Source organism: Pteropus alecto, unplaced genomic scaffold, assembly GCF_000325575.1.
Source record: "Pteropus alecto unplaced genomic scaffold, ASM32557v1 scaffold79, whole genome shotgun sequence".
Lineage (NCBI taxonomy): Eukaryota > Metazoa > Chordata > Mammalia > Chiroptera > Pteropodidae > Pteropus > Pteropus alecto.
The window spans coordinates 18353613-18381019 of record NW_006494612.1 but is presented as its reverse complement, the minus strand read 5'-3'; the positions used below and the strand labels follow the sequence as shown (position 1 = coordinate 18381019).

Below are 27407 nucleotides of genomic sequence, written 5' to 3'. Positions count from 1 at the left end.
ATGGTGGAGGTGTAAGAGCAAGCAGGAGCACAAAGGACTTTTTGAGACAGAGCCTGAGAACTAGCATGCCATCACATTTGCCTCATGCAGTTGACCAATGCAAGTCACAAGGCAATCCCAAAACTAAAGGGTGGGAAAATGGACCCCACGTCTTCAGTGTGAGAGATTGCAAGGTCATATGGCAAACAGCATGAACAGAAGGAGGTAAAGAACTGGAGCCATTGCGGCAGCTACTACATGGAGTTAGGTTCTTTAGTTCTCTTTTCGTTAGCTCGTGAGCTGAAAGTATATTAAAACTATTTGCTTTATTTTTCAGAAAATAAAAATTTCCAAGCATACTCTATGGGTCAATGACTGTACTTGGCATAAAAAAATATTTATTTACCTCATTTTTTAGGACAACCTAAGAAGTAGGTCATTTATCTTTTTTTTAAAAAGGTATAAAGGCATTGAAAATCCTCTCTAGAGTTTTGTTATTGCTATGTACAACTCCTCTAAAGTCACCTTTTTTTATATACCACATATTATTAAGTATTGTTTTTTCATATGTTTCTTTAGCATTATGTACGAATCACTGTACTTTTTGCATCTGATTAATGGTGTTGATAAAATTTTTTATTAAAAAGAAGGCTTATTTATACAGGAAGAGTAGGTTATTATTTTCTTTTTTTCATAATTTAAGAAAATGCCTCTTTTTTCTCTTTTATGTTTTCTCCAAATATAGGCAGTTGTCTACAAAGAATGTTTTACTTTTTAACTTTTATTTAAATTGTAAACATAAGTGGGAATACAATATCAGAGACGAATCAAAGTATATTCATTGATTGCAATTATGTGTTTCTTCCAACAGTTTAATATCATTCCATAAAAATTTAAGTGAGGACTATTAAAGGGTCTCCAGATTTTCAACTGCTCCTATTTTGAGAATTAGGTATCATGATATGACATTCAGTATGATTTATCTTTGGGGAAAAAATTATCTTTGTCTTTTTGTCATGTCACTTTGGTATTATTGTTTTTTTAAAAATCAATTGATTTCCTTGGCATTATTGTAGAGAGGATGCAAATGTTAATTTTATTAGAATTATCTGATGAACTTCAGTAAGACTTGGGAGCCATGATGATGACTTGTTTTGTTTTAATTTGATTATGTGCTTAGTATTGTTCTGATGATACTGGCTAAATAATTACTGTGACTGCAGGAGAGCCGAATGAGCTATGCACCCCCTGTCACTCTATATCCCCTGAGTCCAAGCATGTCATTTCAGCAACACAGCCATAAAGCCAAAAGAGCTGACAGTTGTCTTGTGATTATTCCTGGACCCGAGGCTTTCTCATATTACAGTACTAATCAAGTCATCTCACCAACTTATCATTAACTCTATTTGACCCATGGGGGTAGAGATGAAATCTTTTTTGGCAAGATTAATGATGTTATAAGATTGAGAAGATGTTCAGTGTAAAACCTCGATTATTCTCAATTCTTACCATGAAGAAAAAGAATAAAAATACAAAGCAACAATAATGAAAAGTAAAAGACAACATCTTCCAAAGACCTTAAGTTTTTTTTATCCCCCAAAGAATGCCAATGTTTTCTTCCTTTTTACATTTTCTAATTCACTTTTGTTCAAATATTTTGTCTCCATTATTTTTTGTTTTACACTAACAAATATTTTCTCTGGCAGTCAGGAAATTTACTTTCGTTGTGTTTGTTTTGATAAATGGATTGGAAATTGTGCTTTGCAGTCAAATTCTAGGATTTCTGATGAAAAGACAGCCAGGAGCACGATGCTCCTGTCACGCTTCAGTGTTCTTAGTTTGTGTACATCTTTGACAAGATCTTCCTTTTTTTTTTTCTTGGTATGAGCTTTGGGACATCTTCTATTTTTCTCTGACTGACAGCTAGATAATAAGTTTTATCATTAAAAACTGATTCCAGGGAAATGTGATCCCTGCCCTTAGTTCCTTTGTAGCTAGTAAAGCTTTTGTTTTCACAATTCTTTCAGAATAACTGGAGATTATCACTATAAAAAGACATGGATATTGACCTGTCATGTCACATGTTGTTTAGCAAGTACCAAAAAATTGAATTCCCTACTATTTATCTAGAACCACTTATTAAATCATCTTGCTGTTGAGAGATGACTCAAGGTCAACAGGTTCTGTTCATATTGCCATTATTTTTCTTAACCTTCATGGAATTATTAAGTAGTTCTTCATTTTATCCCATTAAGTTGTGCTAAAAATTTGACACGTAAAGTGTTACAGGAATAAACCCCATGCTCAGTCTATTTAGAATTAAATGAGGGCAATGATATGTTACTTCTTTGTTTACCTGCTAATTATATAATATTGGTCAAAGATTTGATATGTAAATTTTCTGCCATTTCTTTTTATTTCATCTTTATTTCATGTAGCCTTTTTCATTATAACGAATAGGAAATGGGTTGAAAATAAAAAGAAAAATGGAATGAGAAAAATTAGTAAACTTAGCTGATCAACATTTGGCAGGAAAGATACAGAAAACTAGGTAATACTGACATTTCTTATTGTGTGAGCTTTTTTTTTAATTTAATAGGTGTTTTACTAGGATTTATTAGCAATGAATGAATGAAAAAGAGCTTTCTGCCAGTTTTGTTGTACATCTGTCCATTGGGCACTTAACAAGAAGAGTTAAGAGTCATCGTTTAAAGGGTAGAATGAGACAGGACTAGATTTTGCTTTAATGTCCTTGTTGCCCCCTTCCCCTTCTCTAAGTGTGTCACATCTGGCCTTAAACCTGATTCCTCTGCCTGTGTCCTCGGTCCTTATGTAGTAGTTTTGAACTTTCCTAATTCATGATTTAGGGAAGAGTTAAATTAGTGTGCATATTGAACAAGCATTTCAAAAAGTAGAATGATCTAGAAAGTTTGACTTCATGGTTTTTCTATTACCACCCTAACTTAGAGCTGTTATTTTTTAACATTTTATTTTATTACTAGTTTCAAGTAAACTATTTATATAGTTTATAAAATGATCCCCCTAATTGCTCTTTCTCTCCTCTGGCTCTCTGCCTAGACATTACATTAATGCTAACTGCATTCCCTATGCTGTGCTCCCCATGCCTGTGACCATCTATCAACTCCTAATTTGTACTTCTTTATCATTTCATTCCATTCTCCCAGCTCCCCAACTCTGCCCCTGTCCCTGCCCCAACCCCCGCCACCTTCACCAGATTGTCCTCTGTGTTTGTGAGTCTGTTTTTGATTAGTTTGTTCTTTTTGTTCCTTAGATTCCTCGTATAAGTGAAATCATATGGTATTTCTCTTTCTCTGTCTAATGTATTTCACTCAACATAATAACTTCTAGGTCCATCCATGTCGTTGCAAATGGTAAGATTTCATTTTTCTCAAAAAATTAAAAATGTATATATTTTTTGATCCAGCAATTGCACTTCTGGTTATTTATCCAAAGAAAATCAAAACAATAATTCATAAAGATCTGTGTTCATGGCAGCACAATTCACCAAATAACCAAGATATGGAAGCAACCTAAATGTCTATCAACAGATGACTGGATAAAGAAGTTATGGTTCATATATATAATGGAATGTCATTCCGAGCTGTTCTTGACTTAGCAGTTTCCAACCTGAACTTAACTCCATCTCTGCTGAAGTCACACTCCTTCTTGTCACCTTATTCTCCTTTAACACATTGCAGTCTTTGGATTTTTCTACCTCCAGTACCTGCAAACTTGATGGGACCTTTAAATTAATTTTTCTAAAGCATTTATTTGATTATGTTAATCTTCTGTGTGACTTTCCATAGCTTATCAGATCAAGTTAAATTTTTTACCATGACATCAAAAGTTTTCTCAGTCTTTTTCCAACCAAGTCTTTCTACATAATCTCCTACTAGATAATTTGTACTGCAACCAAATGGGATTACATTTTTTTAATTTCAGTTGTGTTCTGTATATTTATTCATCCTGTTTGCTCTGCCTTTGTATTAATTATCCAAGTTATATCAACAGATCTTGCCTTTATCCACTTAGATTTAATTCCATCGACAGGTGGAAGTTATTTCTTATACTTGAATTTGTATAGTATTTTATTTTATTCATATATAACATACTTTTCAATTATTTATGTATGTTTTTTAGCTTATTATCTTTGCTAAATAAATGTTAAGCTCCTTGAGGTCTGTTATTGTCTTATTCACTTTAGTATCCTCCACAGTGACTGGTATTATACAATTTATAGAATAGACAATCTATTTTGTTTCATACTAGGTAAATTTGTTAAAAAGTCCTAATATAATACTTTGCCTACATGAAGCTCATGCCTTGCTGTATTTCTTCCCAAATTTTTGCCAGAACTTTGCCCCACAACTGTTTTTCAATTCCTTATTTCTTTCCTAGTCTTTCTTTTACCAGAAAAGCAGAGATGAGAGAGAGAACTGTTTTATAAAATCGCATATGTAGAATACCTAATAAAAACTCTATGACTATGGAAAGTCAAAAAGTTGGGAAGATGAGAGAACATTTATTAATTCTAAAACACTTGACAGATGTGCATTGATCTCCATTGTTTTATCATCATTATGGTTATTTACTTTGTTGGTTATAAATACTATTTACTGTGGTGCCTCTATATGAAATTCACCATATTTCTTTAAATTATTTAAATTTTAAAGCAGCACTTATACTCAGCTTGTATAGAACATAATGGGTGCCAAGCAATATCTTTCTGCTTCCAGTTATCCTATAACAATTTAAGTAATTACTTCAATTTAGAAAGTTATTTTTTTACATATGTGTTATATCAGAAACAATACAATTATTGTGAAGCACAAGAAATAATGGATCAGGGTGGGGAATTTAGATAATTTCTTTGTTGAACTCAGAGAATTTTCTTTGAATGAATTTCATAGTAGTAGAACAGTCTCAAGTCTGCCGTTTATAAAGACTCTAATATAAAAAATTTAAATGATTGTAATTGTCAACTCATGCATGTTAGGCCTAATAGAACTGACAAATTGCATAGCAGAGTGCCCATCATATGTACGTGTATATATATGTATATAATAGGCATGCTACATACCTATGTGTGTATACATATATGCATACATATGTGTGTATAAGTGATGCATGTGTGTTTACTTTATGTATGTTTCTGAATATTATTCTGAGGTGAGAGTGAAATTATATTTTAAGTCACTATTTTAGTAATAATAGTGCATTTTTCAGCATTTATTCAAGTCACTGAGAAAAAATACAGTTTTTAAATACCATATTGACTTTGTAGAATGATTCTTTGCCTCTTAGATGACTATTCCTTTTCACACCCTTTGTTTTTTCATATCAGTTAATAACACATTAGTTAGTGAAATTTAGGGTATAGAATTTATAAAGCTATCCTTTCCCAATTTTTAAATGAGAGTTTTAAATATGATTTATATGACTGTCAAAGTAAGCAGCATTTAAATACAGAAAATCAAATTCTCAAGTTGAACTCTATGCATTTTTTATGTAATTCATAATAAGTATATCTTCTGCAAACTCTTAGAAATGTAGAATAGAGGATGTAGAGCTACTGCGTCTTCACAGTGTGGAAGCTGTCTAGCTATGCTTTTAAAGTTGTATTAAAATGCAGAGTAAGTACAAACTGAATAGTAGGATAAAACGAAAAAGAGAAATTTATAAAGGGGGAAATGTCAGATTCAAAATGAGGAGTATATGAAAACAAGTACATAAGTACTAGTTCTAAAAAAAGAAACTAAACAAGAATTAATATTTATTGTGTTTTTTCTCATTGTTGAATGGGAGATTTTTATTCAAATACTCTAGGCATTTTTTGGAGAAATTTTACATTCTCATTCTACTTTTAGAACAAAATTCAGCCTAACCTGAACAGGACCATTAAATTGTATTTGGTTGTTGCCTAGCAGGCGCAAAATCACAGTCTAGCTGGGAATTTTAGGATAAATCTGTTACTGCCTGGTCAGCTGGTAGGCAGTGGTGGTGAAGACTGTTTATAGTAACTAGACTGAACTGTAAGTGTCTCTTGTGCCTGGCAATGAAAATATTAGCACAGAGCTATACATATAAAAAGATTTTTTTTAATGATTAGAGAGCCACATCTTGCAGCCTACTTAAAATGCTTAAGGTAAAAAAAAAACATGTAACAAAGGTGTGAATGTAGGGAGACCTGATACTGTGAACAATCAGATTTGAAGACAGCATTTAAAACCTAAGTATTAGAGTCTACCAAAGATTAATTTGCATGTATATACATGTTTATTTTTATAGTTTTGAGGTTTTTAATTAAATGACCACCCCAGTATATTTTATATCACAAATTAAATACTTTGAACTGGAATCCCAATTTAGGTTTCCCATCTGTGTACCTTGCTGGTTATTTTTACATAACTGAAATTTTTAATCTAAAAGGTCAAATTTATAAAAACACCAAATTTGGCTCATTTTTTGTATTACTTATTTTTCTTCTTTTTTCCCTACTGATTTCCATTTAGTGATAGCATTGACTATCTGCAGTGAGTTAAGGAAGGCCTTGACAAAACCTTGACCTTGGCCTTCACTTTAATCTCGTTGTCAAATCAATGTATTAAAGTTGTGCTATGTATTGGTTTGTTTACTGTGTAGACTTTACCATGGCCTTGACTTTCATAGACTAATTATTTTGATTAAGTTAGACGATTAAAGTTAGTCTTGCATGAGGGAGGAATACACTTGGGAAGCAGTGATAGATGGACTCCAGTCTTTGGAGTGTTTAGTTCTGCCAGCATTTTCCAGTTGAATGAAAATTCACCTCCCAGTTTGGTTTCGGTGACAGTGAATGTATTGTCAAACTTGAGTGTTTCCTAGAAAAAGACAGAAAGAGATCAAGAAGGATAGATGACAATGTGAATAGCCACATGTATCCTTGCAATTTTTCCCAGATATTGTTCTGCTTTGATGAACAACATCATTACTGAAGTAATAACTGTTAATTAATATCTGCGTCATTTTTTGTAAATGGTAGTTTAGTGTTACAATTAGACTAATTAGTATACAGCATAGCTTGGTGACATGACAAATCATAGAGCAGCAAGTGTTGACTCTTATCCATTATGATATATTAGCTAATTCACTTGCTCAATAATGACAAAAGCAAAGATCGGCACTTTGGCAGTAACAACAGCAACCACCGTCGAGGCATTGTGGCCACACTTTCAGGTTTTTATTTCCCACCATGTTTCTGAGTACTGTGGATTGTTGACATTTTACATTTCGCTTCTTTTCCTATTGGGAAATGATAGACCCCAATCAAAATTTTCAAGAATAGAATCACGAATAAGAATAAAAGATGACTTCCAAATTTTCCTGGTTTACACATGCTGTGTCATGCTCAGTGTTTTATTTTTCCAAGACTATTCATTATAAAGTTGACAGCTATCTGTGTCTTTCATTTATTTTTCAGAACCTATGCGAACCCCAAAGACGTTAAAGATTGCTGAGATACAGGCAAGGCGCATTGCCGTGGACTGGGAATCCCTGGGTTACAACATTACTCGTTGCCACACTTTTAATGTCACTATCTGCTACCATTACTTCCATGGTCACAACGAGAGCAAGGCAGACTGTTTGGACATGGACCCCAAAGCCCCTCAGCATATTGTGAACCATCTGCCACCTTATACAAACGTTAGCCTCAAGATGATCCTAACCAATCCAGAAGGCAGAAAGGAGAGTGAAGAGACGATTATTCAAACTGATGAAGATGGTATGCTCATATTTCATTATTTTCAAAAAGAAGAATTATATAATAAAAATTATGTAATTGCTTACAATGTTTTTAGAGTACCCAGAATTGAATTGGATTCTCAAATCTGCTAAATACTTTTAATAAGATTAACTTTGGAAAGAGTTTGCCTTTAACAAAAAGCTTAACATTCTTCAGAGGAACATCAAATATTAGCTGAGATGTACCTTTACTGCTTGCCTTTTTTCTCTAGAAACCAAAGAATGCTATTAGGCTTATATGACATTTTTCATATTTCATTAAATTTTAAAAGTGTGTTTTAAGGTACACATATGACTAGATTAATAATTAGGAAGGGAATTATTATGGAATTTTTAAATTATGTCTAAATTGATCATACTAATGACTGTATTATTTATTTTATCCAGAAACAGTTTTATAAAAGTAAATGGCATTATTTATTCTACTTTCCATATTATTTTTATCCTAATTTTATTTTAACCTCTACTTTGAAGCATTTTTATTGGTTTTAATAATGTCGAGTTGCATGCTATTATTTCAAAATACATTCTTAAACTAATTTCTTTTACCATGAGGTTCTCTCCTGCTTTTTCTTTATATATAAAACTAAATGATTGAAGTATATGCTTTCTATACTTTCTATGACTTATATGCAAGTAACTTAGTCTTCAGATCTGCCCATGTGAGCTCTAGTTTCTACATAGAATGCTTGATGGGTCTCAGTGTTCCCGAGGGGAGACTGAATATCTAAATCGTAATCTATTGTTGTGAGGATCGATGGATTATGATGATCTAATTAAGTCAGTCTTAGTAAATTATTGCTGCCCTATATACATACAAAAATAATATATCATCAACCATCTAATAAAAGAATATAATTTCATGAAAAGAATTCTGGGGACATTTATAAATCATGACAACAAAGCGAAAATGATTTCTCACCAGAACCCTAAGGTAGAATTTATATTTAATTTATTGCATATGTTTTTTAATGCATGGGTAGAATTTTTTGTATGAGATTTTGTTTTCATTTTTTATTCCGGCATTGATAAAAATCAATATTAAGAAGTTAGCTCAGCAGAAAAGCCTGGTTTGAGGACAGTTTTTTTTGCTAATACAGAGCTATTTTTAAATGTGTATTTATTACATTTTAAAGGTTATAATGTTTATTTAATATAATCTTGCCCCACCAACATTTACTTTTTTCCCCTTTCCATTTTGTGAGTTATATTTTAAAGTACTTTCTTACATGCAAAAAAAAAAAATAGCTGAAACAGCTCTCAAGTAAATCACAAGCAAGGGAATAAAAGCCAGCATTCTATCTGAATTAAAAAAATTGCTAATGTGGAAATGTGAAGTGACATTCCCTGCAATATGAAGACTTCCATGATAATGGTGTTAGGAAATTCATGTTGTATTTACACAAATTATAAGTATATATAGATGTCTGTATGTGGTAAGTCATTGTCTTCCTTTGGTTATAGAAATTAGTGAATATAATTTGTCTGTCCCCTTACTCCATTGCCCCATTTGTTTCACTCTTTGTAGTTCACCTTAGGGTAGTTCTTTCTCCCCTCTATTCTATTTGTCCTGGTGCAATATCAGAAGTATAGCACACTGTCTTGGTCATAATTTTACTACAGACTTCTCTCTAACAAATATGACTTATAGGTACTTGAAGTGAATCCTACTGACAAATTAGAACATGTGTAAGAAGAGCAGAGTAATACACACATTCTGGGGAGATTATTCACCACCAATTCTATCCCTCTCAATGCGGAATTATGCAAACATTTAAAACTATCCCTATTTGTGAACAATTTGAAGTATATCCATACCATTTAATGGTATTTATAAGCCAAATTGTGTTTGGTGAACACAGGCACTAATTACATACCATCACATAAATGTTTACTCATTAATCGTAGTTTTGCCTCCTCCTTCCTCCAACAAACACCTTCTTCTGTGAGATGTATGGAAAAGTGAAGAAATATTTTTTCCTTAATGACAATTTTAAGCTTATGTCATTTGAGTAAAATGGAAACAATAGGTACTCTCTTGGAAAACAAACTAATGCCCATGGCAGCCTCAATAGATTCCACATTTTGCACACAGAGGCCATCACATCCTCTCTGTCTTGATCAACTACATATCCTGTGCCAATACTGTTGTCTGGTTGAGGTGGAAGAGTAGTGGATGCCTTTGGTTAACTTCTCCCTGAGTCTTCCGTTGACAGATGCATGAACAGATCATCCGAAGTTTAGTGCTGACATCTTTTCTGTTTACTGTGGGTTTCTTTCCTTTATGAATTTTTTATTAATGTGCCAAATTATGTTGGCTGTTGCAGAGGTCAGAACATCATTCATCATCTCCTTGTAGATTGAAATAAATCTTACTCTTTTGACATATCATTCAGATTTTCTTAATACCGCTAGCCACGATGCAATGCATTTCCTTTGATCCAGTGATTTTTAATTTATTTCAATCCTCACAAAATTGCTTTATACTCTGAAACTACATTTCTAGATAATGTCATGTGTGAAGTTCACTGAAATGTTATATTAAGGAAAAATAATAATTAAAACTCATACTTGCCCAATATTAAGTCAATATTTCAAAAGAAAACACATTTTTAAGCAAAGTAGGATAGAAAGAGTATATTTTTAAACATTAACAGAACAAGAAACGCTATCTATGTGACAAAATAGCAACTATATTTTTAAATAAAATATATAAGAGAAAAATATATGATAACAAAGTATCTTGTGTCATATTTTGTTGATAGAAGCTGACATATCATTCATTCCTGCCATTGGGTATCATCAGTTATATAACATTTGCAGATTAGACTGGAATGGAGGTTCCTCAAGTCTTGTCATACCTGGGGACACTTCAAAACTAGTTATGCTGATCGATGAGCTCTAAACAAGTATGATATTTTAAAATGGTTTAATTCTTAGCTTTAAAAGTGAATTTTATTTAAAAAAACTGAAGCAGTGATATTTGAACCTATTCATCTTAACAGTTTTCTTTAAAAACTTGTAATAATCCATTTGTCTTTTAAATTATAGAAATTTTATAAGTATAGCTATAAAAATCAGCATGACTATTAATGGGCATTTCAATTCAGTACTATATGATTTGGCTTTTGAGTCTAAGAGGTGTTAATTATTATGATTCATTATTTTATGAACTTTGTTTATGGAGACTCTTTAGGGGCTTATAAACTTCAAAATATCTTTCAAGAAAATACAGCTGTGTTCATGAAACAAATTACAAATGAGATTTTCATGTTATCAGAGGTATACAAGAGACAAAACTAGACTACGCAATTTATTCAGTTCCTAAGGTGATAGAATATTCTTTTGAATAAAAATAACTTTATAGTTGTACATTTTTTACATTAGAAGCATATAGACGTACTTTAAATTTTCATATATTAAAGTCAGAAAACTGGTCATATAGATTATTTTCTTTTTAAGGACATGTTTTTATTTATTTCATGTATTTGCAATTTGGTTTGTCCGTCTACATGATTTACTAGTCCTGTGTCTGATGTAAGAGTTCTTATAATCAAAATGTATGTATTTGTAGTGCCTGGCCCTGTTCCAGTCAATTCTCTTCAAGGAACATCCTTTGAAAATAAGATTTTCTTGAACTGGAAAGAGCCTTTAGATCCTAATGGAATCATCACTCAATATGAGGTACTGAGAGAACAAGGAAGTTAATTGAAATGTAAATTGAAGGAAGAGTAATAGGAAAAGGTTAGAGGGAAATTAGGAGGCAAAAGTGAAGATTAAGGAATTAAAATTATTGTTATTTCTCTTCTGTTTAACTTTCACATTCTTTGTTCTGAAAATTTAGTATCAAAACAAAGATTATATGGTACCTAGAATTTTCAGATTCTTAAAGTAAATATATATTTTTTGGGGGTGGGGAGGGAATTGTTTTAGGGAAGCAGGATTAGCCTTTTCAAACAGACTTAATGATGGTTATAAAGAATGAATTTTTGTAAAAGAAAGAAACTCATTTTAGACAGTGATTTAGGGAAGGACATTGAATGTCAGTTGTTTCATAGTAAAGAATTAATCTCAAAAAAGCAAAATATTTATGACATACTGGATATGTAATAGAAAATATATTTCTTAAAACAGGTGAGCTACAGCAGTATAAGATCTTTTGATCCTGCAGTTCCAGTGGCTGGACCTCCACAGACTGTATCAAATCTGTGGAACAGTACACATCATGTCTTTATGCACCTTCATCCTGGAACCACATACCAGTTTTTCATAAGAGCCAGCACTGTCAAAGGCTTTGGACCAGCTACAGCTATCAATGTGACGACCAATATCTCAGGTATGCAAATCGATAAAGCATTTTTTTTTTAATAGCATGTTCTAGGGAGTCACATATATACTTATTGAATTTTTAATGATTGAAGGCACTTTAAATAATTATTTGAATGCAGATTATTCTTACTTATATGTCCAAACCCAAACGTATCCAAAATAGTCACTTTTAATTGACAGTGGTCTTCTAAAAAATTACATCTTTACTAAAAATCTGTCAAAGTTCATTACATATGCTAATAGGCCTATGATACTTTTGAAGAGTTGGTAATTATTATGGTATCTCTTTACTGTAAATGAATTTTCTTAAAGAATTGTAGAAGATTCTTGCTCTACTGTTTTAGTACAACATAACTTATCTTTCTGTTTCATTTTCACTGACTGATAATTTTAGACAAATAATGAGCTTTACTTTCTCAGAAATCTCACATAATTATCTAAATTTCAGAATCACAATGTATTTAGGTGATAAACAAATACAATTAAATTTACATTATGTTATGCTCACAATTTCTTAGTTTACATTTGACTAAATTGTTTACAGATGTGACTGCTCCTTCAGTCAAGTCATCAGTTAAACCTGATTAAATTTTTTGTCAGGAATTAACATTCTAAAATGCCTTAAATGTACTCCAGCCTATGTAATGTTTTATATTATTTGTTTATGATTACTAAAATAAATATATATGTAACTAATGAGTTAAAATTTAAAAAAATCAACCACTAATATGTTGAAATTAATATATTAAAATTAAAATATATTGAATACTAATTTTGAATTTCTAAGTTCTTTTTGTTTCTTCATGTTTATTTTCATTATAGTTCTACCTAGCATATATAAGTGGTAAATACATCATTAAACAATTTTACCATTGTTCTGAATTGATAACATTTGCATCAAAAGGAAGTTATATACTCACTAAACTTTTCTAAGTCCAAAACTTTATTTGGAAATGTTTTGCATATAATGCAAAACTTTAAAAAATTATATCATGAAAAATTAGCTATGGTTCCAGTATGAGCTGTGGTTCCTTTGCATAATAATATTTAATTTATCTTAATACTCTAACAAAGAAAAAAATTAAATATCCATCGTGTTAGAAAATAACAATATATTAAAATTGCCAATTTATTTCTTGATGGAACAATCCTAAATCATCAATTTAAAATATTTGTTGAGTCACTTTACTAGAAAATAGGACTTGGTGATATTATATGGCGAAACATATTTCTCACCCTCTAGAATTATCAATAGTGCTATAAATAAATAAGATCTTTCAACAGAGATACCTACAAAATTTACATAAAAACTTGTAAAGCTGATAGCATTGAACAAATAGCATTATTCCTCTTTTTGGAATTTTATTTTATGCTTTATCTTCCTGATGAGTTTCTACTCTTCTTTCAACTTTCAGCTCAAGCATCACCTAAACCCTGAAGTCTTCTGTTTCATCTTCCCAAACTCCCAACACTAGTTTATACTAATGGTTCTTCAGCATCAATATCAGATGGGAACCCTGTAGAAATGCACATGATCAGGCCTCTTCCCACACCTACTAAATGAGAAACTCTAGAAGAAAGGGACAGCAATTTGCATCTAAAGAAGCCCTCAGGTGCTTCTGATCTTACTAGTTTGAGAACGATTGTTTTGACAAATTAATGTTTCTCTTTTGGTCACCTAATTGTGCTATAATTTTTTATAAGACTCTCACTCTTGATAAGCTGTGAACTTTTACTTTTAATTCTATGAATATCAGAGACCACACTTCATTTTTCTTTATATTTATAGCAGTTATAAAATTTAATATATAGTATATATTTAGTAAATGTTCAATGAATGAAATACTCTAAAAATTTATTAGGTGTTATTTGTTCTGTTATTCTGATAATGCACACATTTCACAGGTTATATACTCTTTTAAATATCTTCTACATGGAAATAATCAAAAGCCGTTTGAGGTTACTTTTTCAACCAGTTTGAGATTAAGAAGCGACCATCCCCCCAAAAAATTATCAAACATTTTGAAAATTTATGTTTCTTCAAGAATCGAGCAACCATGTGCTAGTTCATGGTAAATAAAAACTAAGATTCCCATTTCTATTCACCACACTTCCTTGATGTGTTTCTTTTGAGACTAAGGTGGCGAAAATGACCCAGATACTATTGGGGTCATTCAACAACTCCTGTCTTCTGTTGCCTTAAGTTCCCACGGTTAACATTCAGTGTATATTTTATTCTACAAAATAGGTACATTTTAGATAGTTAAGTATTAAACTGATTTTTTTTCCCTCTGCCAGGATCATTTGTTCAACCCGAACTATGATATATTACTATTAATTGATTGAAACTTTTTTTTCCCATTAATCACTCATCAGCTCCAACTTTGCCTGACTATGAAGGAGTTGATGCTTCTCTCAACGAAACTGCCACCACAATAACTGTATTGTTGAGACCAGCACAGGCCAAGGGTGCACCTATCAGGTAAGAGGTGAAAAGTAATAATTAAAGGAAAAAACAGCCAGCAGGAGGGATGTTTGTTCATAGTTGCTTAGCAACCAGTATATTGAGTGGTTCATTTCTAAGTGACGGTCATTTGACATTTACTGTCAGAGGTTTTATTTCTGTTTTGTTTCATCTTTGTTTTTCTTTGGACAAAGCCTGAAGATAGACTTGTAGTTAAGAGTAGAATCTTAAGGGGATTTTTGAGATATTCATGAACTTAATCATTCACGCCACTGTGCTATTTGATTTAAGAGCTGCTCTTATATTATTTTTTTTCCTCTAGTCCTATTTCATTTCACTTCCTCTATTGGTATCTATGGTATATGAGCTTTGAAGGTTTTTGTCAGAAATAGAATGAGAAAATACCTCTGGTCCAATGCATTAAATCTGTTATGAATAATTTCATATGAATGATTGAAAAATAGGAAGCTTTGAGGAAATGAAAGGGGAATACTTATAATGTATGCAGCCTATGTCACCTTTTAATTCCTAAATTGTTGCTTATCAGGAATTCCATAGTAAATATTAAAATTCGATTTGCCATATCCTTTATCCTTCCAATATTAAAATCTCCCATATTACCCTCATCTTACATAAAATTAGGAAACATTGTTTTCAGGGATTGAGTCAAATTATTTCAACTATTTTAATTTCTACACATTTAAATTAGATAAGTATTTAAAACTTAACAGGTTTTCATTTGAAATTTTTAGACTTTGTAGATACTTTTGTTTTCATACTTCTTTTGAGAAGTAAATGAAGGCACAGAAATCAATGCAGGTATTTCATAATTGAATCATCTTAAGTTGTTTATATGTTCATTCATTAAGAAATAAAATTAATCTTTATTCTATTTATAAAATGAATACATTTGATCTTAAGAGCACATACTAACCATTCAGATAATTCTATATCACTGGAAAGAAAGAAATATTTTTAATTAAAAAAAAATATATTAATAAAAGAACCTGAGTTCATAAAGGAAACTCCGAGTCCTATCTGGCTAAACAACACAGGAATACCACACCAGAGGAAAAGAGGGATGACTGACTATACTTGTCATATAAACACTTTGGAAATATTGGCTACTTGAAAATGCAAATAAGTATTGAGTGCTATTCATGAATCAATGTTCTGTGAGTGAGTCTGATTGCTGATCCAAAGGAAAAGGAGAAAATGCCTGCATTTAATATTTTTTTCTATTGACAAGTAATCAGGATTATTCACTTGTCCCGACTTATGATGAAATTTACTCTGTAGGTGTTCAGTTCTGCTACTGCTATTTAAATGAACTGCCAGGTACTTGCATTTTATCTTTTAAAAGTTAAATATTTGAGTGAATTCAGCTTTATTGGAAACAGTGTATTATTACTGCATAATTGTACTACATAACATAACCTATGCTAATTCTTTATTCATTTAATCAATTTATTACACAAACATTGACTGATATATATCCTCCCAATAAAAGCCATACCTATTTACCACCTAACTAAAACTCCTGAGAGCATCCATCTGTTAGCTTTGTCTGCTAGCAAAGGCTCTAAAGACTAGATTCTATTTTTCCCTACTTTATAACATACCTAGTGTCTGCCACACTGCATTTCACCATCTGTTTGTCCAAATTTCAGTGGAAATATCCAGTTGTTTCTGCTCTGGTCTTCCTAATGTCAAATGAACGCCAATTACAAAAGCTTCTATCAGAGCACCCATGAAATCCCTGTTAGGTAAAGTTTGTCCATTTAGTTTAGTTTATTAGGAAAGCTAAAGTTACTTATCGTTTCTATAAATTTATTAATTCAATAACTTGCAATATTGCCAGGAGTTGAGCTGGATACTTGGAATAAAAATCCACATAGGCAATTTAGTACATGCCCTTAAAGTGTATATTACAAGGGAGTTGAAACATGGTTAAAAATAGACCTTGTCAAAGTTAATGCCAGGATTTTGAGTTTTGTTACTCAGAAACCGATAGTTCCTCTTGCAGAAATAGGTAAGTCATGAGAGACCTGGCTTACGTATTTAAGGAGTGAGGAGATGGAGAGCAAGAAATGTTATGGTATCCAAAATGTAATCAACCCTTTACTCTGTGGATCATCAAAATGTTGGCAATGGGGCAGTATGAGCAATGGTGACTGTGAGATCTTGAGAAGTCTGTCCATAAGAGAAATAGCAAAATGTTGGAGCTGGGAAATTTCTCCTGAAGCTTTAAGGAGACATTTTTAGATAAAAATGGCGAAGTTTAAGTATACAATTGTATAAAATTTGTTGATATCACTAAGAATGTGTACAAGCTGAAACTATAATCAGATTCACAGAAGTTTAGCAATGGTGACTGTGAGATCTTGAGAAGTCTGTCCATAAGAGAAATAGCAAAATGTTGGAGCTGGGAAATTTCTCCTGAAGCTTTAAGGAGACATTTTTAGATAAAAATGGCGAAGTTTAAGTATACAATTGTATAAAATTTGTTGATATCACTAAGAATGTGTACAAGCTGAAACTATAATCAGATTCACAGAAGTTTTACTTACTAATGGGTAAGAAAAAAAAAAAAAAACCATGGCAGGCCATTATAGGTAATTTTGTGTTCAGCTCCAACATTTTTAAGCATTAAATCAAGAAAACTACCACTGTATTTTATAATCGCTTTTTGAGTTAATGACAAAATTTCTTTGTATATTTTCTTAGTTTTTTATCTAAAGGGAAATTGCATGATGAGATGTCATGTTTTGGCTTCCCACAAAACTAAAAAGGACTACATTCCAATGTTGAATCGAGTTAGATTATAGAATAGTGAAATCATTTTTAGTTTTTTAATATGGGGAAATCATATTTTGAGTATTGAGTGAAGATTCATAATGCCAGTATATTGAGTTTAACTTAGTTTTAGAAATATTTTAACATTTAATTAAAAGGAATGGGGACTATATGAAAGATGGGTAGAATGAATAAAACTCTTCAGATGACTTTGGAATATTTTAAATTACTAGAGTACTAAGCTCAAATAATATTTAGATCTAGCTAGAATTAAGTACCATTAAATAATTAGATGAACACAAGGATGAGAAAGCATAGGTCTATTTCATGTAATCAGTCAAATCACTTCTAATTTGATTTCTTATTCCTTATTTTCTGTTCTTTAATTAATTTGTATTGATAAATAAGAAAGTAGCAGGGGAAAAAAAAAAAAAAAACATTTAGAAAAAGTAAAAGTATGAGTTTGGAGGACAGCCTGCCTAGACAAATTGAACAACAAAGGGAAGATGATTTTATTTTAATGAATTTAATAATTTTTAGTTTAGGGTTCCATCTCAAGTTCAGTGAGATCTTTCCCAAAGAGCAGAAAGCACTTTTTTTAAAAAGACTTTATTTTTAAAAAACAAGTGTAGATTTACAGTCATATTGAGAGGAAGGTACAGAGATGTCCCATGTACCTGCTGCCATCACACATTCATAGCCTCCCCCATTAACAACATCACTTACCAAAGTGCTACTTTTTTTTTTTTTTTTGCTTCTTCCTTCACTCCTCTCCAACATCAGCAGTTTGCTTTTTTCTTAATAGATCTGGAGAGATCAGCTGCTTTGCATAAAACTTCTTAATTTGTAATGTACAACCTATGTCAATTTAATAGAATTAGTTAAGACCTAATTGTGTGCATGTCTAAGTTTATCTACCTATATGCATGTATCCACAGGATATGCAAATGTATAACATACAAATATAGATTTAAATTAAAAACAATCAAAGAAACAAAAAAAGATCAGGTTTGCTTAACCTGGGATATGTCAACTGTGATCTTTTCTTTTATCTCCTCAAAGACTATGCTTATGTATTTCCTGCATTTTAAAATTAGTAAGTGCCTGCTCCATGGACCCCTCAGAGAGCATGTATCTTGTCAATACCATTTATAGGAGCTTAGAGACCCAACTTGGCAGAGATACAGAGAATGATGCAGTAAACATAATTTCAAATAATATAGGCTTCTGCCTTAGTTACTTGCCCAAATCTCAATTTCTGACATTAATACAATTTCTATATATCGAAATGAAAGGAGATGGATACCAACCTACCAATTTCTTAGCAATATTTTAATGGGTAATGGGAACTTGAATAATTAAGAATTAAAGAAATTTTTTAATTTATAAAGCTTCTTTCTTTTAGTCTACTTAGGTCTTCTGTTTATAGGTATAACAGAATTTATATTGAATTAGAATTTTATACTAGATTCTAAAGTGTTATAAATTTTAATTTTTAATTGACATAGATGCAAATTCAATCTCTTTCTCTTTCTGAGTGTGTATGTGTGTGTGTTTGTCTGTCTCCCTTTTTCTTTTCTTTTTTTTTTTTTTTTTAGTGGAAGTTCATTAAAGAAAACATTCTGTTTTTGCTGGAGAGCCATTGACTAATGACTGTTTTCCCTATACAGAATGAGCATGTTTGTTTGCCTGGAGACTCAAGAGTCAAACATGCAACCCTACTCACAGCTATTTATGTTCAATTTATATAGGTGACCACAATACATTTTCTACTAATTTTCAGAAATTTTGAAACTTAATTCTTTTAAATTCATTAATAATGTATTAAAATATATTAATGATATCAAATTTCTTAGGTATACCTTTCCTAAAAATGTTTGCCAAAAGAATGTCCTACAAAGAAGGAATATTATTGAAATACCAGTTTCAGAAATTGATTTTAAAAAGTTTACAAGTGATTAGGCAGATCTTTATCTTAAAGCTGCATTTTAAAAATTTTCTCTATAAAATAATAGCTATAGTAGAAAAGTTTAAGACTTTTAGGAAAGGTATTGAAAGTTTAATTTTAAGTTTTAATAGGCCAAATGCCATCTGTTTCTACAATTTGTAGCATTTTATTATTAACAATTCTTGAAAAAAGAGTCAGTCTATTTCTGTGGTGAGGACAGATTTCTGTCCATCTGTGCCTGTGTTGCAGTATGTCACTTGTGCTTTAGGTCTACATAGCTGTGAGCCAATGTTGATGCCATGGCAAGGTCAAGAGGTGGAGAAGCCTGTCAGCACATTCTGTCTCTAACATGATGACAACTGCAGACTGGTGCTTCGGGCTCTGCCCTGAGCAGTCATTCTATTCTGTTGGGCCTTCGTACTGGGCCTTCCATACAATCATTTCAAAGGAAAATGTTCGTTTTAAACATTTAAAAATATCAGACAAAGAATTTAATCTATTATATGTCTCTGATTAGTGTTAGGTTCCTTATTAAGGTGACTCATTTCTCAATATTTAAAAATGTGATGTTTTTAAAACTTTTTCTCAGCTCCTTAATATACCTTAAGGTTGGAATCCATATGAAATTCTATTTTATTGAAAAATAGCTGCCAAAAGAATGCAGTGGGTTAAGACTGACTTTAAAGACTTTTAAGTGTTGCATATTACTATTAAATAAATACTTCATTCTTCTTTTGAGAAATCTTAGCATGTAGGCTCTCTAAATGTGTGCTTTTCTTTTGCCTAAAAGTGCTTACCAGATTGTCGTAGAGGAGTTGCACCCGCACCGAACGAAGCGAGAAGCCGGAGCAATGGAATGCTACCAGGTGCCTGTCACATACCAAAACTCCTTGAGCAGCGGTGCTCCCTACTACTTTGCTGCGGAGCTGCCCCCAGGGAATCTTCCCGAACCTGCCCCATTCACAGTGGGTGACAACAGAACCTATCAGGGCTTTTGGAACCCACCTTTGGCTCCACGCAAAGGATACAATATCTATTTCCAGGCGATGAGCAGTGTGGAGAAGGTAAGCTTCCTCCGAGATTTGCTTTTTCACTGCCCTGAGGAAAAGCTGCAATCGAATTTTATAAATACTTGGTGCCATTTGTCAGAAAAAAAAAAAAAAATGAAAGGAAATAAATTGGTGTGTAGGGGTTTTTGTTTCTGTTCCCAACAGCGTGCACAGTTTTGGGCTGAGGCTCCATGTGTTACATTGCACAAGACTCCTGTTTCCTAGTAACTGCTTCTACTTAAGCTTTCTTCAGGAAAGCACACAAGGGCAATTGTGAGCAAAATGATTTGAAAAAGTGGGGGTACTGCTGCTGGGACTCGGGCCCCAGTAAATATCGTGCATTGTTCTGTCTTCTTTGCTCAGTAGTAGCACACTTCAGAAGATTAAATTTACTGCAGGATAAACAGAATGCGTGTTCCACAGCAGGCTAATAAACCCTTGTAAACTTTTCAAGGGGTACAAACCAAATAGTAAATAACAAGTAACAATCCTCTGATTACAAAGTAATGGGACGCCTGTGGTATCTCTGACAGAACCTAAACAGAAGGCCGCCTGGAGATGGCTGGATGCTGTGCCATTAGAGAAGTCTGTTTTGTTTCCCTGGTTGTCCCTCCTTTTCCCATTTTGGACACAGTTGTTTTTGAGCACTGCCGCTGATCCCAAACGAATATTGAAGAGGAAAACACAACAGGAAGTTAGAAACTACTAGTGGTTCCATATGTGGGGAAATAACCTAGCCTTTCATGCCTCATGCTGTTCTCTTGGAAAGATTTTCTTTCCTAAAACTTATTTAATTTATTTTTTAGAGAAAAATAGCAAAAAAAATGTTGAGAATAGAAACTTTCACAATTTAAAATCCAGTAACGGAATGACATTTTGGGGTACTTGTATCTGTATAGAAAATTGCTGGGTTTGGGTAATTGAGTCCCTGAGATGGGTACTTGAGAGATAATGTGAATTACATGATATCTAATCGCAACAGTCATATTATATCTTGGAATAGTTTAATTGGAAGACATAACAATCCATTTACATTTCTGCTGGGACCAGGAAACTTAGGGTATTAACTGGTCACTTTTGAATAAAAGCTCCATCTTTCTGCTTACTATATATGACTTTCTTACAGTATATGGCAGAGAAAAATGCCACAGCATCTTCTAAAATGTACCCCAAAGCCAGAGACTGCTCGTAGTTGAAAATGCTCTTCTCATCTTCTAGTTTATGCATAACAGGAAATCTTTAGAGGCAAGTTAGCTACCCACTTCCCACCTACACATCATTCCATACCACTGGTAAAAATGGCTTGCTCAAAAAAGAGATGATTATAAAAGTTAATACTTTATTCTGGGTATAAAGTAGCATAGTGGTAGAAAACATAGTTATGTGTTTGGGTAATCATCTTTAGAGAGCTGACAGATTCCAAATTAACTTTTGTTACTTGGTGTGTGGTATAAGAGAAGTATTAATGAATGTCTATTAGTTATAAAGGATTTCCTTTTGCACTCTATAAGAGTTTTGTTATAAATGTTCTCTTCTAATTGTTAGCATATCTGCATGAGATATAATCGAAGTCCAGAGTAGAAGCAATATATTTCACAGTTATCCTAGCAAAGAGTTTTAAAATTGGTGTGGCTCCTATCAGCGGAGGCTGATAATACTGATAGAGTTAACAGCAGTTGCTTTTAGGAAATCAAAATCCCTTTAGGCCTTTATGTGAAAGCGGAACAATCTCTTGCAGCCTACTATGAAGGCCTCAGGTCACAATTAAGTAATAGAAATACATGCTTTCATTTTTAATTACTGATTCCCCCTCGGTGCTTTATTAATTTAAGAATAAATGCTTAAGAGAAAATTACAAGCTCTTGGTTTATCAATGCATACAACTAAAGATGGAGTTATAAATGCATCTTAAAAACAAATAACCTCTATTTTGTTCAGTGGCTTTAACATCTTTTCCAGCCTCTTTGAATCTTCATGCAAAGATATAAACTGAATTAATTAAGCCCAGGAGCTGTGGACCTAGAAGTATGGTTCACCTCCTCATGCCACCCCACAACATTTAGAAAAAATGAAGGAAAAAAAAGTTAAAGACAGAGTCTAAAATAATTTGCATCTGTTTGTATCTACTAATTCCTTGACCCCATCAGTCTGACGAGAGGAGAAAAATAATTACATCAAGAAAGATTTAATCCCTAACTGCTAAATTAGAAAGAGAAAAAGAACAGATAAATTATAATGTAACTGTAATGTAATTTTTTGGTGATCTTTCTAACTACTGTCATTTAGCTTTTTAGTTATGCTAGACTCCAAGTATGAGTCTGTAATGCCCAGCTTTGGTCTGAGTGCACAGCTTTGAGGTAAAAACAAAATTCGTATTTGGGTCTGATTTCTATTAGCTTTGCAACTACATTTTTTTTCCTGACTGTTCAAAAGTACAATATATGCAAGTAGAATGTTATACTTGATGTCTCAGACAAGATAGCCTATTTCATTTCAAACCGAAAACAGATATCTAAATTTTTGGAAAAATATTAAATATTTTTAAAGTCCTTATTTTAGATTTTTAAAAAAATCTCTCTGAAAGTGCATATAAAAACATTAAAAATTTCTTTAATACTGCAATTCTGTACTTTATAAACCTATTTTATAACCCCCAGATTGATAGTTTATGAAGTAGGAAACATTATGTATACGCTGACTATTTTCTTTCATTTTTGCTTCAGGAAACTAAAACCCAGTGTGTACGAATTGCTACGAAAGGTAAGAGGTTTGCTTTTCATTTTTTTTGAAATTCCATTTGCCCGCTTTCTAAAACGAAAGAGCTTTGTTCCCTGCTTCAGGGCTAATTACATGTGGCACTTCTATTACAGAGTATTTGCAGTAGGGCCCAGTTAAACTGCCAGCTAAGTCCTCTGACTCACTTGGGTGTCTTTAACATGTAATGGGGTGCTACTTCCCATCCTATAGAACTTGACTGGAGGAATCTTGTTATAAGGATTTAGAAAACTTTAGAAGGGCTTATTTCTGACATTTAGTGTCTAAAAGGTCTTGAGCTGCTGATCAACCAATGTATTGGGAAAAAAAGCTCAGCAGTATCAGCTCAAAATAGCAAGTTGCTTGTTTAAAAACCTCTGCTTCTTTCTGTGGTAGACAGTTAAAGGTAAAAAGAAGCAAGCTAGTCCAGGTAGATGTAAAAACGTAGGTGTGGAGACTGGTCCATGTCTTCATTAGTAGTGCAGTTTTATTGAAGATTTACTTTTTTTAATTTAAAAAACTTATTTATTCATCTATCCATCTATCTATCTATCTATCTATCTATCTATCTATCTATCTATCTATCTATCTATCTATTTATTTATTTTAATTCAACCAATGCCAAGAAATTAGATCCGTGATGACTAATGGCCAGTAAGGTCCTGCTGACATTTCATATTATAGCTTTGTTGCCTAGTTTCTTTAGGAGAAAACATTTTCATCTTTGAATGAGTATTTAGAGATAAGAGTGGGAGAAAGTCTCTAGCATTCATTATGTTTATAATCCTTTATTTAAGACTTATTTGATTGTGCCAAAAAAGGAGAGCGAGCTACTTGGTGTATTCTAACAAGAGAAACAAGAAAAAGCTGTCTGCATGCAGACCTGAGGCTCTGCAGAGGGTTGGTGCTCTGGGTTGTTTGCTGCCAGAATTAGTGTTAGACCCACATTTATGAGCAGTAGTTTATTCATTTGGGGTAAAAATGAATGGCCATGTTCTGTTTGTACTGGCATCTTTCCTTTCATCATTTTTCTCCATCTAATCATCAATCTGCCCAATTAAGCATTTGTGTTGTGCTCTTGATTTGTAAAGGCAATCAAGAAAAACATTTTCCTTGACTTATGAGAAGTAATAAAAAAGCTTCGCAGAAGAAAAAAAAAAACTCGCTTTTTAATTCAAATACTATGATTCCTCATGATCTTGAAAAAATAAAGCGATCCTTAATGAACGGAAAGAGAATGTATACAGATGCATATGATGTCTGAGCATTTATTTTAAGAACTTAGCTTATGGATCAAGAGTTAGAGTTGAAAATTTTAGAAGACAATGTCAGACGTATTTAGGAATATATCACCTATGCTTTTCCAGATTTAAAATAGAGCCAGAGATGTAAAATGATCTAGCATCAGCCTCTAAGCAGTTCTTTAGAGATGGTCATGCTGTGCTTCTATAACTGAGAAAAGGTAGCTATAAATGATTCTAAAATTAAAAATTTTTATTCACTTATTTGATTATTTGCATTACACAAGATTTGTATTATATCATCTCTCTCAATACAAATAAAATTGTGATGAAAAATATCATGTGGTATTTCAACTACAAGAACGGTGAAATTATGGAAATCAAACTTCCCATGTGGCACAGAATATTTACCAGAAACTCAAGGGTAGTAAGAAAGAGTCCATTTTTCATAGTTTATTCTTTGTCTAATAATTTATCCTTGCTATACTTCTGGATGGCAGGTTTACAGTGTGGTTTACGAATAAGAAGAGTGAGGACTCTAGTCTCAGATTGGGTCCAAATCTTGACTTTACTCCTTATTATTCTTCAGGATTGGGCAATTTTTTAAATTTCTCACCCCCAAAATAAGGATATTAGAATAATTTCCTCTTACTATTATTGTAAGGCTTAAATAAGTTTAATGTATGAAATGGTTGAATAATGCCTAATATGTCGTGACTATTGCATAAGAGTTAACTACTGTTTTATCATCATAATTATTGTAATCATTTTGTAACTTCAGAAAGACATAGTTTGTGTTATGGAGTTATAAAGAAATATGCATAAAAACAAAACTAAATTTTTATAATAGAAATTACTTGGGAAAAGTAAAGATTTTTTATGTTTCTATTCAGATCCAATGTAATTCCTTCTCTGAACATATAATATTTTTCCATATATGAAAACCACATTTATTAGAGTAAAACCAACTTACTGTCTGACTAAATTTTGAACTAACAGAATACAAGTATGGTCATCTTTTGTATAAAATTTAAAATGAAAATAAAAACTTTCTGGCAGAGTATTTTAAAGACACACTTAATAGTCAAAATGGCATGACCATATTGCCTGGGAAGAAGCATGAAGGAACCTTCTGGGCAAGGAATGGTTCAGTATTTCACAGAAGTATGTATGCACAGATAAAAATCTATTAAACTATGTACTTAAAATGTGTGCACTGTGCTGATTTAGGGTACTGAAAATTCTCAAGGAATGTGAAAGAATTTAAAAGCCAAAAACAACTAGTATACGTGCTAGAATACCATAATCATTCTGAAAATTTTTGACATTGAAGAATTGTTCTAGAAAATTTCCAATGCAATAGATTGTTTCCTGCATTTTTGGAACTCATACCTGATGGCAGCTATCACATAAAGAGGATACAGAAGTTGGCTTAAGTACTAAAAGAAAAAGTATGAAGTATATAATCGACACCATGATGTTTAAAATAAATAGTGTTGTGAATATGTATTAGGTGACAAGGGAAGAGGTATTCTGGGAGTTATGTTATTTGCAGTGGGGATCAAAGCTTCTGCTCTCTGACTTGCATTTAGGTAAGAAGCTTTTGAGAAGATATGTGTCACACAGAAATAGAGTGAAAGGGTTTATCTAAATTATACTGGAAATCATGAAAGTCATTCCCTTTATAGAATAGCATATCCAAAACCAGAATTGTTATAAACATGTGAAAAGGAATTTAGTCAGCCATATCTTTGAAAAGCAAAAAAAAAGAATAAGTCTCAGAAAAGATTTTCGTCATACATCAAGAAAAAGGGACAACACTGAAATGTCACTTGTATAGTGAGGTGGGAGCACAGTGCAATGAGCATGCTCTAGGCTGTTTGATATTGGTTTGTTCTGTATCTTTTTACATATAATTTATAACAACAGCTCAGACCGAGAGGATGAATCAGATTGGCCTTAATTAGCCATTCTCAAACTTTAGCTTGAATCTTAATTACCTAGAAGCCTTGTTAAAATAGGTGGTTGGACAGAACCCCAGAGTTTCTAGGCCTAGGGAGGGGCCCAAGAATGTGCATTTCTAACAAGCTTATGGCTGTTGCTGCTGTTGCTGCTCAGGTGGTCACACTTTGAGAACCACTAATCTAAACATCCCCCCCCCATGCACCAGTACCAATGACTGGTTTAGAGTTGTGTATGTAACCCAGTTTTGGTCAGGGCGGTCTAAGGATATCTCTTTTGTCAGATCTTCTAAGAATTCTTTATTTCTTCCTAATTTATAAAAAGAGAGATAGCAAGGACAATTCCCAAAGAAAACAGTAAGGCAACTTGGATCTGGAACAACTCTGAGCTGAGCTACCCACTGCTGAAACTCCTTAACTGCAGATATTTATGTTTGATAAAATAAATGTTCTTAACATGAAAACCACTATTGGTGGGTAATGTGTTACTTACAGCAGATAATGTCTGAACTAATAATAGATTCCCCGCCAAACACCTTAGAAATAAAAATAAAAAACAGTGGTTTGGTTTCAGTATGAGATGTAAAGCACCAATTATTTCAAAGAATGATTGCAAGAAAGCACTTGAAGTCCATATAAACTAATTATTACCAATATAAACTAATTATTACCAATGTTTTAAAAAAAGGTTCACCTATTTCTCTATTAGGTGTCAGTCTAGAACACCAAGAACACATTTGCTGCCTTGGCATAGGGACTTTGTTAGGGTTTATCCTCACTGAGCTCTAAGATAGCTGGAAAGAAAGAACTCACACAGTTTCCCTAGAAGCCATGATAAAAAGAAAATTCCAAACTCTAAGGCGTGCATATCTACATTCATCCATTTATTTAATATTAGCTTTTTTATTCTTTTTATAAACCCCAAGTTGACATGTGATTGTAAAAGATGTCTTTAAGGTTGGAGAATTCTTTTATAGGGATTGGCTTAATCAGGTCATTATTAATTCAGAATATTAGCTATGTTTAAACCATGATATAGGTCATTCCCAATCTCTCAAAAATATCTTGACTTCATTGCTAGTA

At 32.5% G+C, this 27407-nt stretch overlaps 1 protein-coding gene across 9 annotated transcripts in view; it reads left to right on the top strand.

Moving 5' to 3' along the window:
• The window catches only part of PTPRK (protein tyrosine phosphatase, receptor type K), a 483452-nt gene that overhangs the window by 380687 nt on the left and 75358 nt on the right, over window positions 1-27407 (top strand). For all 9 annotated transcript variants that reach the window (XM_025042408.1, XM_015600081.2, XM_025042412.1 and 6 more), the window contains 6 exons: window positions 7460-7762; window positions 11357-11466; window positions 11917-12118; window positions 14488-14593; window positions 20110-20383; window positions 23092-23128. In XM_025042408.1, coding sequence (XP_024898176.1) covers window positions 7460-7762; window positions 11357-11466; window positions 11917-12118; window positions 14488-14593; window positions 20110-20383; window positions 23092-23128 — 1032 coding nt within the window. The remainder of the gene's footprint in view (window positions 1-7459; window positions 7763-11356; window positions 11467-11916; window positions 12119-14487; window positions 14594-20109; window positions 20384-23091; window positions 23129-27407) is intronic.